We start from the raw sequence: 18,696 nt of genomic DNA, 5'->3' as shown, positions 1-18,696 counted from the left end.
TAATAATGGATTTTTAACTCCTATATTGATGATAGGCAATCTTAATTTTTTTTCACATTTCTAGACCACTTCAGAACACCAAGGATTAGGTGACACACTGTTACCTGTTGAGTGTGCAGAGAGCTGAATTCTATGGAAGAATCACTAAATTAGTTCTTTCTCTCCAGTCCTAAGCCACAGCATATTTCTTCTTTATAGATTTCAGAAACATGAAGACTGAATTCCCTATTCTGCAGAAGCATAGTAAGTAATTTGTCAATACTAGATGCAATTTAATTCAAAAGCCTGTCAAGGAAGTGTCATGGCAGCACTCCATGCTGCTTTGTTTCTCACTAGTCATCTTCTGTAGTATATAGTACAGAGCTAATGAAGTGGCAATACATCCAGAATTTTCCTGTAGTACAAGTAAGTCACTTTCAAATGTAACCTTGCATTTGGGCTGCCCAGCCAGGTGTGTCTACTCCTCTATCTGTGCCACATTTGGGCAAGAAACATCCCTGCAACATGCATACTGGCTAGGAGGCAGGTTACACTGCCAACTTTTCCCAGAACTACAAGGGTCAGAGGTAGGTTGTATTTTTGTGCGCATTTCTTGCTGGGGTTTTTTTTGGTAAGAAAATACTTATTATGCAGTGAAGCACACTTTACGCTTGGGATGGAAGACGACAAAGGTTCACAGTGATGTTTTGTTCATCTTGCAGCTTATTCCAGTCTCATGCTAGTCCTGTAGAAAGCACTATCACCTCCCGAACAGTCTTTGTCAAGAAAGCTTATTTCTTGCTGAGAGGGGATAGCTGTCTGGAGCTTTAGTAAACATTCAGAAATACTGGACCAAGTCTACTGAACATCCTCAAAAGATGCTGGATTGATCCCAGAAAAGGAGTTTGAATGTGTTGCTCCATGGTTTCAGTGCTACCATTCCAGGAACTGATGTTTTTCCTCTACATAAGGAAGAATTAAAGTGTTGAGACATACATACCAAGCACTTGGATAGCTGAGAGCCCAGACTTGAACAAGTAACAGACTTCACACTGCTCTAAATATTAAGTATTAAACAACACATTCACAACACAGAAGTTCCTTTTTTTCCTCTCCAACTCATCAGCTAAGTTGAATGACACAGATTTTTAGACTGCATCCTTGGTTGAGGAGCAACCTTTCAAAGGTAGGTCCTTTCCTTTCACAGGGAGCTCTACCCTTTAAGAATGCTACATTAGCTGTGGCACAACTAATCTTAACTAATAGAACAAAAAATTAGTACTAATTAGCATTAGAAAACACTGATCACAAGAGAAGACCCTTAAAATCAATTCATTCAAGCATATCTTAGTTTCACTCTCACACTACTGAGTTTCAAGTAACTCAATAGCTTGTATGTCTCCCACACAACAAAGGAAAAACACTAAAAATCACAAATACAATAAAGGTAGAGTGTGATTATTCTATTTTCCTCAAAGTAGAAAGATTAAGGAGCACTCAAAAGAATTACTACATTAAATACTGACATTATGTTAACCTTATTCAGGCCTGCACCCTTCCAAAATCAATAAACTTGAAAGGAAATGTCCTGTGGATAAAGGAGAGAGAAGAGAGCTCAGAATCAGTGCAGACTTAAAACAGATTAATGCACCTATAATCCAATTGCTCTAAGTACATAGCTTCAAGTACTAAGCTCATGTTTTTTGTTAAGCCTACAACTGGATGGCATCATCTGGCTGATTCCAGGGTGAATTTCGGACATTATTACAGACTTTATAACCTGACCACAAGTTAGTTGGCTCATTAAGTAACTTGGATGTTGAATATGCATTCACTGTATTGTTACAAAATTCCTAATCACATCATCAAGAAACATAAAAAGCCTAGATATTATTTTATCTTTAGATTTATTATTATTTCAGAGGCACTTAATGTCTTACATTTATATAGCGCCATTTCCCCCTCCAAAGCACTTTACAGTATTTACATACAGGAATGTTTCCCACCACTGCTGAAATGCAGCCATCTGACTATTACCAGTACCATCTTCAAAGCACCAACAGTCTGAGACTGAAAATATTCATCAGTACTTTGTCTTAATAAGATAGTTCAGAATTCCAATTTACAGACTTCCAACTTGTGCTATTAAAAAGACCCAACAGCTAAAATACAGTATCACAGTGCAATTCTGCAACAGAACTGAGACTTGGATCATTTTAATTAGATTTTTTACAATCTTTCATTAGACCAAGCCTATCTCAAAATACTTCAATGTAAGGCCTTTTAAGAATATAATTCTAATACATTCTTTTTTATACTTTCTTTATAAGCCTCTCTTACAATCAGGTGCAGAATATTTTTCTTTCCTTCCAGCATATTTAGAAACACTAAGTCCTGGCCCTAAGGAGATACCAGCATCCTCAGTTTCAACGAACTTCATGGCATCTAAAGGCAAAGCTATTCCTCCTTGGTTACGGAGCTGGGATTTTTAATTTCTATTTTTAGTTTTTAAAATAAATCTGAGATTACACAAAATTCTGTTATTAACCAACTGACTTGTAAAGTACCTTGGGATTGGCTGCTAGGTTGCTATATAAGTGTGCTGTCTGTGGTTTTGCTTGTCAGTGTTAAAAATACATTAAAGTATCCCAAGTTCACTACTCCACTGCAAAGTCTGCCCTAGTCACAAGGATAATAGCAACTTTCTCATTGTAGAGACTTTTTTTTCTTTGTCTCTCTAAAAGGCTATTAAAACATCCCTTCCAAGAGTAGAAGTTGCATTTGTGCTGAGAACTTTTAACAAAAAAAACCCCAAACCGAAAACAAACCCACAACAAACTACCTGGCGTCCCTATTTTCACGGTTACAATTAAAAAAAGACTACCACACCTCACATACAGTATGCTGCTACCTGCTACATTATGGCTGATGTGAGAATCTGAATGAACAGAAAAAAATTAGTAAAATGAGATATCTATTTGCCTTCTTGTGGACCAAGCACAAAAATTTATTCTGGTACCTTATTCTTTTGAGTACGCCACACTTCAGAGAGGCTTTTTGATTTTCAGTGATGCATTATACTATGAATCTACTGTGGTTGCTAGATTCTCATACCAAGATACCCGTTTGCATTTGAGTACTATGAAAGAGTAGTAGTACTGATAGGTACAAGCAAGAACTAGGATAAAAGGGAAAAATATTAACAGGTAGCAATTTCAACGTGAAAGATGAGTAATCAAATTGGGTAAGAATTAACAGACAGCAGTGCATCCAAGTACACATCCATTTTATAAAAAGTTGGGTTTGTTTTTAATCTAAACCCTTGATAAAAGATGCACAAAGAACAGATTTATTGCATATTTTATGCATGCCTTCATGTAGTGCATTCCTATATTCTATCTTATATGGAACACTAAAAAACTGCTAGACCTTCACCACACAACAGGTATTGTAAATTTTTGTTTTAAAGCCTAATCAGCAATTCAGTTTGAGTTATACCTTCCTATGCCCTGACCAGAAAAATCATCTTGCTACATTCATGTTTGTCAAAGTCACACAGCAACCACAGTAATCATTTGTGTGGAATAAATGGTTACAGTAAACTATTTGAAGAGTTTGGTTTCTTCAAGGGGATTTGGCAGCTGGAACAAGAAAACGAGTGGAGACTAGAGACCCTTAGCTGACAACAAGAATCACTGGTGAATAATCTGTATCAGAAATCAAGAAACCTCACGACAAGTAAGAGAATAAACATGAAGAATGAAAGCATCACTTTAGGCTTCACAGCCTAGAAGACCAAACAGGAAGTACCATTATCACTTACTTTAAAACTCAGATTGGAAGGGCAGCTAAAACCATGAGGAGATCCAATTTTTTGAAGAGGGAGAAAAGGAAGAACTTGGAAAAAGCAACTGCTGTATTACAGGACTGAACACACACAGGACCAACAACAGTTTGCTATTTCACAGAATAACATTTTTGAGTCCATTCTAACCCCTACTGATTTCAAAAGAATAATGGCTGGACTCACATTCTTTTCTGTGTTTCTACTTGTGGGAGTCATTCATTTCATCAGAACTGAAAACGTGCACAAGATTGTTTGATACAAGGAACATCACTTGTCTTTTCCCTTTTATTTTGGTCAGTCCTTTCCTCCCTCAATCTCCTCTTAACTCTTCATTACCATAGTACTTCTCTGACAGAAAAAGGGCGGCTGGAGTGGGGGATGGATGAAGCTCTTGCTAAATTGGGAGAGAATAGGATTGCTGAGCAGCAGAGAGAATTGCATGGACATACAGATGTTAAAGAGAATCCAAAACCCAGCAAAGAACAAGCTTAATTCTTTTAGCAGAAGGAATTAGTTCTCTCTTTTAGGTTCAGTCCAACCATCAGCAAGGGTCTATTGGCTACATCACAAGGCTTGGTCAAGGAAAAGGCTCTTTCATGTAACAGGGCACAGACCTGACGATGGGAAAATGTCCTGCACCATGTGACATAACTCAGAAATATGCATAGAACAGAGCAAACATCCAAGACTGCTTCGCAGGAACAAGAGAGGTAGCAACCCTAATTTTAACAGGGCTTTTCACTGAAGGGAAAGAAAGTCTACAAAAGTCAAATCAGCTGATTTCAAATGGTTTGCATCCCAGGATGAATCAGGTTACACTGATTTAAGCCCAATTTAATTTAGGCAGGTTTTTAAACCACAAGAATAAGGACATTCTTAGTACATATCAATAATTAAACCAACATATACACAATTAGCAATATCCTACATAATAGTAAACGCTTAACAGCTTGTTTTGGGTTATCCTAGTTAATTTGTTTAAAAAACAAGCTGAGTAGTTTTAGTGTACAATGTCTGTCATTCTACACACTTCCTGTAATCATCAGTCTCTTGTAGCAGTTCAGTTCATGACTTTAAGATCCAAATTCAACTGTGTCTTCAGTTATTTTCTTGAACTCATAGTTTCCTCTGCCGTCCATATGCAAGTAAAACTGAAACAAAAGACATATGTTATCAGCCACCTAAAAGTTACTAGGTCTATAAATGCCTAAATTATATTTTGAAGTAGTTTTAATGCAAAATCTTAAATTCAGCTAGCCAGAGGGTAAGCCTCTCCCACCTCATGTTTCATTAAATTCAATTGCCTCTAGAAAAAAGTTAAACCATGGTAGCTTTTTTTCATATCATCCATCAGTCTGCTAATGGTCACACCTAAACTTACACTGCTGTCTTGGGGTTTGTGACAATATACTTAAGGTAGACATTCATCCCTGTGTATTAATTCACATACTTTTTATACAGACAGACTGTATGTAATAACAATAGTAAAATCTTAGTTTGGAAGAAAAGACAACCATGTATTAGAGATGAACTTTTTTAAATGTGTAGATACATTAGGTATCATGAAAGCAAAAACTCCATGTTGCTTACTGGATTCTGGTTCAAAGGTTTTTTTGAGGCTAAGAAAGATGACTTAAGTATCTAGTGAGCGTTTCATATTTTTGAGGCTACTTTTACCAGCACATTTAAGGATTTTTGATTACTTTCCCCTTCACAAGTAGCAGCATAAGAATATTTCAAATAGTGCAACTGGATTATGAAAGTAAAACATTTTTAAAAAGACAGAACATGACCTATTAGGATGTAAAATGAGAACACCTTGTATTGTAAAGTCAATTTAATAGAAAGTCAAACTACAAAACCCCTACCACCTACAGATATCCTTAGCCAAAGCAAAGACTACATACATCATGATGTTTCCAGAGTGACTTTCTGTGGGAGACAGTGAAGAGAGTGATGCCAACCTACATAAAGAAAATACACACAATAAAGCAGTTAATTTTTCTTATGAGTTAGGTGCTATTTATTTTCAGCATGATATCAGCTGAAGAGCTTAGATTTATAAACACAAGCTTCCAGATTCTATTATTAACAGTATACATACGTAGCCTTAACACAAGATTTTACAGTTAAAAAGAAAAAAGCAGAAGGAATTTATCTTTCTTAATAGATTTCACCATTCTTTTGCTCCTAATGATTTGGCAAAATGTAGAATGAACTGGGCAAAGGAGGTAAGGTAGGAAGCAGGTAAAACAACAAACCTGGTGATTAGAAGTCGACTTTAACAATAAAAAACCCAAAACCACAAAAGCTATTAATGAATTATAAACTTAAAGGGACAATTTAAAGGTGAATAATCTTCCTTTGTTTCCCTGCAACTCAGTGAATTATGCATCCCTAACAGTAGCACCAATTAAAGGACAAAATGGTGATGATAAAACAGGGTAACATTTTTTCTTTCTGCAAAGACAGCTTAACGAGGAATTCTATTTTTCAGTAACATGTATTAGCCACTCAGCAACAGTAACTAAAACAGTACCAATGAAGTACAAATGAACATTCAAGTTAACAGAAGAACAAGTATATGCAAAACAGACATAGAAGACTGTCAGGGTATTGATATTAATGTGGCAAATAATGTCCATTCTTCTGCAGAGTCCTTATTTATTTCAATTTACTTATCTATGTCAATTTACTACTACAGAAGGCTCCTTAAGTTCCCACTTCAAGTTTCAAGCACACATTTCAGTGGATGCACAGCTTTGCTCCATTACCATTCTGAGAACATTGCTACTCAATAATTAATGTTATTTCAAGCCCATTCTTTCCCAGGCTAGGGGTGTGAAATCGAATCTTACTGATATTTCACATGGCACTATGTAGAATCTGAAGTGGTGAGTATAAGACGGAAAGGAAGAAGAAAACTGTATTTAATATCATCATGTTCTCCTAGAGTGCTTGGCTTTTCATATCTCAAAATAGATGGAAATGTTAACTTCCAACCCTTCACTTCTGTTGCCCTGGCCACAAGAAACCTCTCTAACAATGAAAAAATATAGAATTTTAGATTATTTGATCCTCACTTGACATTCTAGGAGTTTATCTGGAAAAGTAAAGTTACTTAGCAGTTAGTAACAGTTCTCTGATATACAGAGGCCACATGTGGTCTTAGGACAATTTAGATGTACAAAACAATTACTGAATTCTAGTGTGTATAAAGGGTTCTTGGTTTTTTAAAATTATTATTTTTAATCTGCACTAGGTGTAAGGAAGAGTGCACCTTGTATCATTTTAAGTTTCTTTTTAACATACAGAGATATAACTCTAAAAATAAAAGAACTTACCTTTCGGCAGTGGCTGTAAATGTAGCCTTCTACATCAACGCTAACAGCACTGGTGCACTCATCCAGAATTGCAAACTGAGGTTTATGATAGAATAACCTTGCCATCTGAAATGCAAACCAAAAAGCTACTGTGGATACAGAACCACAACCAATAATGCAGTGTTAGAAGTTAAACCAAGAATTAGTGTCCAAAAATTTACTGTGATAAGGGAATTTCTTTCAAGTTGGCAACCACTGAAGTCTGAAAATCCGACAGCTGTATATTATCTTCACTTTTTTTTTGAAAAACAAGTATTTTAGAACTTCTGTTTATAGAATCAAAGTGTAAGGCATGGTAAAGGGTCAATATTTCCTATTAAATTTTGAGTACAATAAACACTGTTTTAGGTTGTTTTCTCAGTATTCAGGTATTTCACATTTTGAGGATTTCTTCTAAGTATTAATATTTAGTAAACAAAGAACAAACAAAGTATTTATGGTTTTGAGACATACTGCCATTCTCTGTTTTTCTCCCCCGCTGAGTACATCCATCCAGTCCTGAACACTATCCCAGCCTCCTTCACGTTCCAAGATTGGACCCAACTGGACATTATCCAAGTACTCCTTCAGCACCTTTTATTGGAACAGGAAAGACAGAGACCTTAAGTGAACTTATCAAAGAAACGACTGTAAAAGGTTATAAAGGGTTATACTATTACACAGGTATACTATCAACCCTGATAAATATTAAAAACAAACTAAATGCAGTGGTTTTAATAGCAGTTTCAGTATTTTTAAATCTGAAGCATTACTCATCTTAAGCAAGACAAGGTGTTAATGAACTAATAATTATTACCTGGTCAGAAATCCCCTTCTTTCTCTGATCTTCTAAAGTATCTGGATATATAACTTGATCTCTGAGTGTTCCAAGAGTCATATATGGTCTCTGAGATACAGTTAGAAACAAAAAAGTATGTCAGATATTTCTAAGCATAGTGAAAGTAGGAAGAAAAAGAATAGTATTGTCAATTAAAGTACTTTGCCTCACCTGGGGAACATAGAACAACTTTCCTCTTACAGGTTTTGTTAAACGCCCACCAAACAAGGGCCACAGCTGCAACAGGAAAAAGGTTTAAACTTGACCAAAAAAGCCCAATTACAACAGTGCTTTGGATTCTCCCCTGTTTATTTTAAAAAGTTCCCTTACCTCACCAAGGACACGAAAAAGTGAGCTCTTCCCACACCCATTTGGCCCACAAATCAGAACATTTGCACCAGATCGAACCTAAAAATGCAAAGCCAACACATTAAAAGGGTAGTAAGAAAGCATTGTTGAAAGCTTCTACAAAGAGTAAGCCAAGCTGGTATCCTCATAGGCTTGTACATAGTACTTTCTGACATTACAATGAATAATTTCCACCAATATTTTTTTTTCCAACTACAGCTGGAAGAAAACATGCTTGTAACAACAAAAACATTTTTTGGGAAAATAGCTTATTGCATTTTTTTTTAACCTCATATGATTAATTTTGTTCAGATTTAAGCACACCATGAGTACCTCTCTGATTTTGTTTGCATTTTTTAATAAATCAGATTACCTCTGAAATTATCATACTCACTTTAAAATTTTATATGAATGTAATTTTCTATGATATTAAAAAAAACTTACCTCAAAGTTAAGGTCTTGAATCAAAACATCTCCATTAGGTGTCACCAATGGAACGTGATCAAACCTATTTGTATTGCAACATTAAAAACAAAACAAAAACAAACAAACAAACAAAAAGCAGTTTCCTAAAAGCAGTTAATACTGCAAGCTTACTCAGAGATTTAAGGAATGTGGCAAGAGTTCAGCAGTACTTCATTCAGTACAGCAGCCCAGTTTCCAACTATTAACAGTTAAGGAAATTCTTGAACCAAAAGTGGTACCTTAGCATTTAACAAACATCTACAGATTTATTTTTTTTTCCTTCATATATTTGTTTTCTGAATCCTTCTAAGCTTTTGGTCTCCAAAACACACTGTGCACATAAATCCACATTTAAGGACACACTTCATTTTAAACCTGCTTGTAGAAGTGTATTCCATTAGTTCTAGGATACACAATGAATGACTTCTCTGCTCACCTCCCTCCTGCCTTTTTTTTTGTGGTTTTGTTTTTAATAAAATAACAAAAATAGCTCTATCATCTTTCTCCTTGCCCTCTTCCTCACCCACTTCCCCTCTATCTGCTTTCCACATTGACCAGATTGAGGCTATTTAATCTCTTAACTGGCTTTACTTTATGCTTTTAAGCAGTACTACTATGTCAATACTATGTTCCTCAGACTGCAAAGAAATGAAGAACTGATTGCTACTTGAGTACATCAATGAACTCTCCAAGCATACGGAAATACAAGCAAATATTTTGAAACTGAATACTGACTTGCCCCTGATCTTTACAGCTGAATTGTATCATGGAATAAAATCTGTAACCAACATATTTTCTAAGAAGAAATTTGATAAAGTGTTAACAAAATGGTCTGGAAAGTCATATGCCAAAGCCGTATGCCAAAGGACAGCAGGAAGTGTTACCAAAAAGGCTAAGTCCAGACAGCATATTATGTCTTTTGCTAACATGTGAGGACAAGGATTGACTTACAGAATAGAAATGCTGAGTGGGAGTGAGGTGGAATTATTTGAAAATAAAGTACAGTACAACAGGAATGGCATACTGTAATAATGTGTATTGAAACCTCTAGTGGTAGAGGAAAGGACTTAAAAGCCAGACTACGTTAAAAATATTGAAGTTGTGGAAACTTTGTAAACATACTTGATAAGGTTATCGGTGTTGATAATTTCTCCAGATCCAGGTATCAAAGGCAAAGCTTGCTTTTTATCTACATCTTAAATTAAGAAAAAAGTGTTAGAGGCTGGAACACTACACAGAGATGCACATACTGCATATTATGTCACATCTACCTTTTTCTTGGGATATCATAGTACGCTGATATTTGCCACTATTCAAGTCCTTCAGAACCTGCATTAATTCTGTAATTCGAGCTGTGAAACTGAAAAAAACCACAAAAACAACCCCTATAAGTAATTAATCTTTAAAAGTTTTAGAAATCCATAGCTCTAATGAGTACTCTGTTAAACTGTCAAAATAAAAAAGTTATTCAACCCAGAATAGGAACAGAATGTTTACATTTTAAAGTTGCACTGAGGTTGTCCAATATTTACAAGAACCTTTTCCTGTAATAGACAAATATTTGACAACATTTCTTCTTAAGATGTAAACAAAATTAGTTTGGTAAATAATCCATACATAACTGATTTATGAGCATTTGTTTAATTGAAAAGACATTGTCATTCAAATTGTATGATGCTACTATTCAGATATGAAATTACTACTGGACATAATTAGTACATCCTCAGATATGTTTTCAGCATAAAGTGGTTTTAATTTCTAGATTTTTAGGGTGCTGCAGTGAACAAAGCACATAAGCTCATTTCAATTCTACAGTCAGTTTTATAAAACGAGATGAGAAACAGCAACAACATGATTTTAAGTAAGACTATTTTACACAACTACTATTAAGCTTACCCAGCCAATCTTGTCATTTCACGGCCTGCTAGGACTATTCTGCCCAAAGCTTGAGACATTCTCAGTAACATTCTTCCACTTTGGTAGTAATCCTAGAGTAGAAGAAAGTTTCTTTATGTGGACTAATAAAACTTAAATCCAGGAAATTGTTTTAATTCTGTTATAGTTACCTCCAAAAGTTCTGCATGAGTACTATTCTGATGACGAGGATCAGCCAGGTTCAAAAATGGACGACTAACAACCAGGTAACCAACCACAGTGGCAAGGTCTGCAGTTTAAAGAGTAAATATTAAGCTACACATTAATTGAAGCAATAAGAAAAAAAAAAAAGAGCATTCTCATGTAGAAAGTTTGGCACTTTGTTATTTATAGCAATCCATTAGCACTGGACAAACACTTACATTTGGCAATGATAGTATCAATGAAACCCATAGAGAACCGGAACAGGATGAAATTATGCAAATGTTCCACCTAGTAAGTTACAGAAGAAAAAAGGTCAAACTGTATCAGTAGCTGTTTTACTGTCTTTTATTATTTTACACACATTTGATCCGAAACATGTTATTCAGTTAAGTCACAGATACCTCAACACGCCTGTAACTCTGACAAGCACTGCACACATGTCCCTGGTGGCAAAGACCTGCACTCTAGATCAAAACAACCTACACTTGAAAACTAAGCAGTCAGAGAACAGTAATTGCAGTGGGTGAAAATGAGGTAAGTGGCAAGAGAAAGGCCACTCTATCAGAAAAACTTGTGTACTGCTTATAGCCTACTATTTTATTTTTATAAATAAAACACCAAGCCACTATAACTCAATTTATATATTAATATATGTCAAGAATCACCATGATAAAAATTAATTGAAGTTTTGCTTAAAATGTTTTAAAAGATAAAAGAAGTCTTACCAGTTTACGGAAGGTTTTGTGAATAGTCTGTTTTTCTCTCAAGTTTCCATTATAAAAAGCAATTTCTTCACTAAAAAAAAAAAAAGCCACAAACCCACAAAGAATGGAACTTCATTTTGTTAAAGACAGTCTTTGAAAAAGTCAGCCATAAAACACAGGAATATAGCTCTTTCAGTTACCTTATGAAATTAGAGTCTGTACTTTTTGACAACAGTAGAACATAAGCTTATTATACTCCAGCTACAGTTTGTCTTTCAAATTAGGAATATAATGCACATAAGAATTATTTAATAATCTGCATAAAAATGCAAGAACTTTGCTCAAACTGATAGCATCAGACTTTCCAAATATATTTTAACGTACTGATTCCATTTACACCACAGTATTACTTTGTCACTTGTATCTTGCTATCCAAGTAAATCGATACCTGTTTGTAATAAGCCGTGAGTTGACGTATCTGTACTCCCCTTCATATTTTTGTTCTATAATAGTCATCTTGCCAATTGGTCGTCTTAAACGTGTAAGGAAAAACCCTGAAATAATCAAGTACGCCATCATGCTAGCTGGACCCTGTGAATAGCAAAAAAGAATAAAAGCTTACCATCTAGATGGTCTCAAATTGCAACATCTGTATCCAAAATACACAGAAAGCATGAATCCCTTGATTCTCACCTCCCATGTGTCTGTTATCAGTTCAATTATTCCTGCAATTCCCATCACATTCCTTTCTTTTGTGTTGTAGATACTAATTTTACTAGTTCCCTGTCCTCAAATGCCCTTCTCATCCCAGCCTCCTACTCAGGTTTTTATCATGACCCAGTGCAATCTCTGCGTCCTACTGTCCTAGCTTATTTTATTAATAATTTCCTGGTTCTTCCTCATTTCCCCTTCTTCACTTTTACCTATTTCTTTTTCTCTTATATTTGCTACATTGTCACAGCAGTCAATATTTCAATCTTGTTCCCTTCTTTGATCCATACATCTCCGACACATTTCCTGCCTCTCTCAAGAAGTCCTGGTAGGGATCTCTTATTCTTCTGGATCCTAAGCTTCAATAGATGAGGGGTCCCAAACAGTATGCTTAAATATTACCGAAGTGGGGTGTATAAAACTAAAGGTATAAACTGAATTTGGCATACACTGCCTGCAATAACTAAGTATTACAGAGGACAATGCAAAGACATCTGAGACTGGAAAAATTACCTAGGTTCAGCTAAGCCTTACTGCAGTCTGTTTCAACAAAATCTACATCATGTGTCCCAGAGCTACTTCTTGTCAAACCCTGAATATTTTTGATAATGCATCATTTTACTAAGCTGAAATTATTCAGCTTATTGGGGGGGGGTGGGAATATCAGTCTTATAGCTGCATGCACAGAATGGCTCTCCTTTATAGAGGCTACAGAGAAACAGAAGACTTCCTTTCTCCCTTAAATGGAAGTCATGCAAGATATAAGCAGCCAGAAGCATACTGTACTAACTCTAGAAGAAAATAAAGATTTCCTTGTTTCCTCAAACTGTTGATCGAATGCTTTCAAATTCTGGTTTTTATTTTGCTTGCCTCAAGACAGAGAGCACTAAAGACTAAAGCATACAAAACATTAAGTGTAAAAGCATCTTTTCAGTATACCCCTTCAAATAATGGATGAATCTATAATTAACATCTAGAGTTTTCCTCAGACTCCAAACAGGTACAAGGCTATAACCAAAGAAGAGAACACTTACTTATAATGCTAAAAAACCCACTCAATTTACCTGAGCTCCTATTGCACTTGTTAGCTTGAAGATATACAAAACTATATCCAAGAAGGGCTGCAAGAGAAGTATAGAAAAAAAGCATTAGAACACCAACAAAAAACAAATATAAAATGGTCCAGAACCACAAACCACCCCAAGAACAGTCATTGCTCTGCACAATAGTGGTTAACCTATTATATAAACTAAATGCTAAAACAAAAGGAATCTCAGCCACATGACACTTCCCTGAAAACATTCACTCAAGAATTGAACATAAAAGCATCATGATCTTCAGATAAAGTACATACTGTATAAAAAAGTACTTCACTATTTTATGTCTGTAATCACACACTGCTCACTAAGAAAAGTTGGACTAGTCTCCATGACTACTTAACTGAAGTAACTGTGAGAAATACTGAGCAGCATGATGCCATATAGTTGGCTATGTACCTGGAGAAGCAATATTCCAATTTGCAAGCATCCTGTTCCACTCTCCCTCAAAGCTAGCGCAGCTGAACTACAGGTTTTGTAGCCAGAAGTCTTTGAACACATCAACCTGTATTTTGCTTTATACTTCTGCTTGTATGAACAACATAGCATGAAAAAAAAAAAAGTATTCTACAGTGTTCTACTTCATTATCTAAACCCCCTAAAATTTACACCAGAAACAGAGGGAAATGCTTATTCAACCATACCTCCCTACCCAAAATAATATTCACACATAACTAAAAGTTAGCCAGTCGTTTTTTTCCGAAACCTAACTAGCTGAGAAATTGTACTCATCACTGTTCAACTGCAAAAGAACATGCTACATTTTTTAAAAGAAAATTTAATACAAATTATAACAACCTGCAACGGTGCTTTAGCAGAGGTCATGGAAACCACATGGTGTGAAGCGATACAATATCAGAAACACTTTATTTAGCACCATACTCCAAGCAATACACATAAATGCAAGCAGCTGTTTTGAGCTCTGACATCACATCCTAAATGTCCACAGCTATTACTCTCTGAAAACACTTACCTTGCTAAGGTTTGAGTATAGGTCCACTACACTGTTACAGAATTTTTCCACATCCTGTGTAAGGAGTTGATCTGGATTAGCTATTCTGTTGTCCAGATTTCCCATTTTGTAGTACGTATAAGCTCTGAAACAAAACAAGAGCTAAGTGGCAGGAAAAAATTAATTACCTAGGAAAGTATTGGAACACCTCTGCTTCATACAACTGAGATGGAAAGTAGTGCAAATATTAAATAACCGTATGGAGTCAACACAGTTTGTGCTTCTGCCTGATATTAAATCCTGCAGAACTGTTTAGGCTCCAGGATGTCATATAGTTGAAGCTCAGGCCCATGCTCCTCTATGCACTGCTGTTTCATTTAGCATTAGAAAACCCTCACGAACTCCGCATCAGCACACCTGACAACCAAAATTCAGAGCAGAAGGGCATAAACAGCTACTCAAGTTCACGCATCCAATTCAGTCTGCAGTATTATTAGCACTATATGAAAGCAACTCAAGTACTCTGGAAGCTGACCCAGTATTGGAAGCAGTACAGTGCCCTTTTTTTTTTCCCCTCCAATTGAGCCAACTTTGCTGTCTTTGTATCTGTGCCATATACAACCTGGATAAGGCACTCATTCTTAACTGCAAGTTAATAGCAACGAAAAACCTTTCTAAACAGTACACCTAACCTATTAAGCACCTTGCTACCTTCTTACTATGTACTTAAAATGATTTGGTCTGATTTTAATCAATTTAGTTTTTACAACCTTTAGACATTAACAAGGTGTTACTTACTTAAGATATTCCTCATAGAGGTATCTGGTAAGTCTTACTCGGAAGCAAAGTTTCAATTCATTTAGACCATACTTCAGGAAGTTATTCACTAAAGAGATCTAAAATAAGAGACAGTATTTCAATATTTACGTAACAAGATTTAATATACTTAGATCAGTTTGCAGCATAAGTTGTGCAAACACTTTAGAACAGGTGAACTCTCCCCTTGAAGTCAGTAATACTATTAATACACCTAAGACCAACCACATAACATCTGCAGGACCACTGATTATGTTTCTGTCTACATTTTTCAAAACTCCAGTTCCCAGTGGATCCCACCATATCAAAAGATTTAATATAAAACTATGTTCATATAGCATATCTTCAGCTCTTCTGATAAGCTCTAGAAGAGAGTCACCATTTGACAACCACTACCTTATGATCAATTCGTTTCTAAATCTATTGTACACCAGGTACATTATCTATTAGGTAGTAAGAATTATTTTTATCTGGTGCAGGTCAGAGATGTTGACAAGGTGAAGGAAAGTTAAAGGGTGGAAAAAAAACAAATCTCAGAAGAAGCTGTAAGAAATACAAAAATTAATTACTAAAAAGGAATCTTCATCTTCAATGGCATCAAAAGAATCCCAAACCTACAATGTTGAAACATCATCCAATCCATAAGATGTTACTATGCAGTACTACAGATGGCGTATTAAGCTATCAGTCAAAATTTCCATCAACAAAACCAACCTGAAAACCTAGACATATCTGCCACAAAAACAGAGGCAATCAATAAGGAAACATGCTGATAATGCACACACTGGAGCCAGAAAGTTACATGCATCTTAATACAGACCTGCACGTAAACCAACTCATTTTCATGGGTTTTATGACACTTATTTGAGATCTTTTTCTCAAATTCTGAGTTTACATTTAAAGCATCTTCTACTAAAAGGCCAGCACAAGAAAAGCACTTACAGCAGGCATTGCGGCGATGAAGTTGAACAAGTATCTCTTGAAGTCTTTTCTGCTGCGGCCAATGATAGCACTGTAAATGACCACCAGCTAAGAGTCAGTTACAAGAGAAACAAGAAAGTACAAACTAGCATGTCTTAAGTGGATAAATTCTCAGTGGACCACACAGAGGAAAAAAAAAACAAACCAAACCATTGAGGAAATCTGTAGTATCAGCTGTAGGATCAAGTATGACAGACTTCTTTAAGTTAAGTGATAAGTGACAGACTAAGCAATTATCTCCCTTCTGTTCCTACAGTAACTGCATTCAGGTCACAGAATGCCAGTTCCTTTCCTTCTTTGCTTTCCTAGATTCTCATAAGAGAGAAACAAAGCAGTCCCTCCATTCTACAAAGCACTGAAAGTCTCTCCTGAAATACAATATCATTCTGAATTCACACTTCAAGACAAATTCTGACTTCCATCAATTATCAACAAGAGCAACAAGAATAATCAGACGTCTAGAATACACTTTCTAAAACAGTAAGACTGAAAGCATTGTGTTTATTAATCTAAAGAGCAAACAGCTCAGTAGGAAGAAGTAACAGTACTAATATCCAAGCAATATGTCTGAGCCTATGACATAGAACCACTATGCCGCTATTCTGAAGTGCCCTCTTGGACATTCAGATCAACATCAGATTTAGTCTTCAGTGTACAAAAGGTGACCAAAAGAACTCATAAGTAAGTAAGTTTTGGTTAAAAAAAAATAAAATCATGTCCAACAGCAGAAAAACAGTTGATTGAAATTTAATTTTTTTTCTTTTAAAAAATATAGGGATTCTCCCCCACCAAATTGCAATTAAATCAGTTTTCCAACTGTTTTATATAAATAAGCAAGCTATAAAATGTCTGAATGTGTTCTGACAGACTACCTTCTCCGTTAAACCTGAGAAAGAATGTTTAAAAATAACAAGTTTATAGATACCTTTCAATGACTGTTCCATTTTGAATCATCCAAATATCACAATACGTGCGGACTACCAGCATCACAGCAATAAGCAGCAAATAACCTGTCTAGTACAAAAATAGAAGTGTAACAGTTAAACAATGGATAAAATTCACCACTCTTTTCTAGCAACTGGTCTAACCATATCTAACAGAAAATTATTACCCTGCTGCCCCCAGCTAATCTAACATTTGCTTACTTTGCAGGAAACACATTAGCATACAATATTTTTAATAAAATACTGATTACATTTTTATGGAGAAAGTTTGTCTTTTAAAAAGCTGTATTTGGTTGATAGATATCCTGGACACATCCTACAAGATGAAGGACTGCAGGAATAAAGAATTTACTGCTATTCTAAGACAGCTTTCTGCTATAAGCATAGGGTCATATAGGTTGTAAGGGACCTCTGAAGGCCACCTACTCCAAGTCCCCACTCAAAACAGGGCCACTAGTAACCAGTCACCAGTCAGACCTTGTGTCATTGATCAAAAACCTTTAAGCCCGACAGTCCAGCCAGTTTTTCATCCACTGTCCACTCATCCAGCCAATTCAGTTTGGCTATCAACATCCTAGGGGAGACCTTAGTCTCAAGGCCTCGCTAAAAATCAAAGTATTCAACATCCTATGTTCTCCCCTTATCCACACAGCCAGTCATCTCATCACTGAAAGCAATCAGGTCAGTAAGGTGTGATCTGCAATTCATAAATCCAGGCTGGCTGTTTGCAATCACCTTTTTGTCCTTCATGTGGCCTAAGTTAGCTTCCATGAGGATCTGCTCAGAGCCTTACTAGGAATCTGGTGAGGCTGAGAGCCTGTAGCTCCCAGTATACTTGTTTTCGAAGATGGGAGTGATGTTTGGGTTTTGGGGGATTATCAGTAACCTCTTCTGATGGCCATGACCTTTTGAAGATGATGGAGGCCAGCTCTGTCAGGACTCTCAGAGGCACTCCCATCCATGCTTCTACCTTCCATGTACATCCTTTTTGAAAATGAACTGTCAAAGGTCCCTGTTCATCCAGGCTAGCTGGCTGCCACGTTTGCTCTACATTCTATATATTGGAATTCATTGCTTTTGTGCCTGACCTGTGCTGAAGTCCTAATACGTTCATTGCTTAAGTTCTGAGCTCAGCTAATGCTCTTTTAGAAAAATTTAAGTGTCCTGGAAAGCATGAGAAAGATGCTGAGGCAAACAATTTTATCTTGCTAAACTCTAGCCTGCATAGCTTTCCTGAAATGATGCTAACAGACTTTTTGACAAATTCACTTTCTAATAAGGGTTGGCCTAGATATGTTACAAAAACAAAATTATGGATGAACAGCATGCTATTTAAAGACAGGAAGCATTTGCACAGAGAAGCATACTACCTTGCATCAAATCAAGCAAAACCTGGATGCCCTTTTAAAAGATATGCTACAGACAGTAGGTATTAGCTGACAGCAAATGGCTTATCTTGTAATTGAAACCAGAATGCAACTTTTTAGTGATCTAATAACTGAATATACATGTAGATTTTTATATTAATATCTTGCTATTTTAAAACATGTAGTACAATTTAGTCCTATTCAAG

The 18,696-nt window shown here is 35.9% G+C and overlaps 1 protein-coding gene across 1 annotated transcript in view; it reads right to left on the bottom strand.

Moving 5' to 3' along the window:
• Window positions 1-1,869: 1,869 nt before the first annotated feature.
• Window positions 1,870-18,696, bottom strand: part of ABCD3 (ATP binding cassette subfamily D member 3) — a 32,670-nt gene continuing 15,843 nt past the window's right edge. The window contains exons 4-23 of the mRNA XM_074832540.1: window positions 17,105-17,193; window positions 16,141-16,210; window positions 15,181-15,278; window positions 14,404-14,527; window positions 13,398-13,454; window positions 12,071-12,213; window positions 11,644-11,713; window positions 11,137-11,206; window positions 10,906-11,003; window positions 10,736-10,827; window positions 10,111-10,199; window positions 9,962-10,034; window positions 8,819-8,882; window positions 8,357-8,434; window positions 8,198-8,263; window positions 8,006-8,095; window positions 7,663-7,782; window positions 7,171-7,275; window positions 5,734-5,790; window positions 1,870-4,977 (exon numbers count right to left, since the gene is read on the bottom strand). Of these exons, the coding sequence (XP_074688641.1) occupies window positions 4,900-4,977; window positions 5,734-5,790; window positions 7,171-7,275; window positions 7,663-7,782; window positions 8,006-8,095; window positions 8,198-8,263; window positions 8,357-8,434; window positions 8,819-8,882; window positions 9,962-10,034; window positions 10,111-10,199; window positions 10,736-10,827; window positions 10,906-11,003; window positions 11,137-11,206; window positions 11,644-11,713; window positions 12,071-12,213; window positions 13,398-13,454; window positions 14,404-14,527; window positions 15,181-15,278; window positions 16,141-16,210; window positions 17,105-17,193 (1,731 nt within the window). The 3' untranslated portion in view covers window positions 1,870-4,899. The remainder of the gene's footprint in view (window positions 4,978-5,733; window positions 5,791-7,170; window positions 7,276-7,662; window positions 7,783-8,005; window positions 8,096-8,197; window positions 8,264-8,356; window positions 8,435-8,818; window positions 8,883-9,961; window positions 10,035-10,110; window positions 10,200-10,735; window positions 10,828-10,905; window positions 11,004-11,136; window positions 11,207-11,643; window positions 11,714-12,070; window positions 12,214-13,397; window positions 13,455-14,403; window positions 14,528-15,180; window positions 15,279-16,140; window positions 16,211-17,104; window positions 17,194-18,696) is intronic.

This window comes from Strix aluco, chromosome 8, assembly GCF_031877795.1.
Source record: "Strix aluco isolate bStrAlu1 chromosome 8, bStrAlu1.hap1, whole genome shotgun sequence".
Classification (NCBI taxonomy): Eukaryota; Metazoa; Chordata; class Aves; order Strigiformes; family Strigidae; genus Strix; species Strix aluco.
The sequence above is the reverse complement of the archived record's forward strand: the minus strand, read 5'-3'. Positions and strand labels throughout refer to the sequence as shown.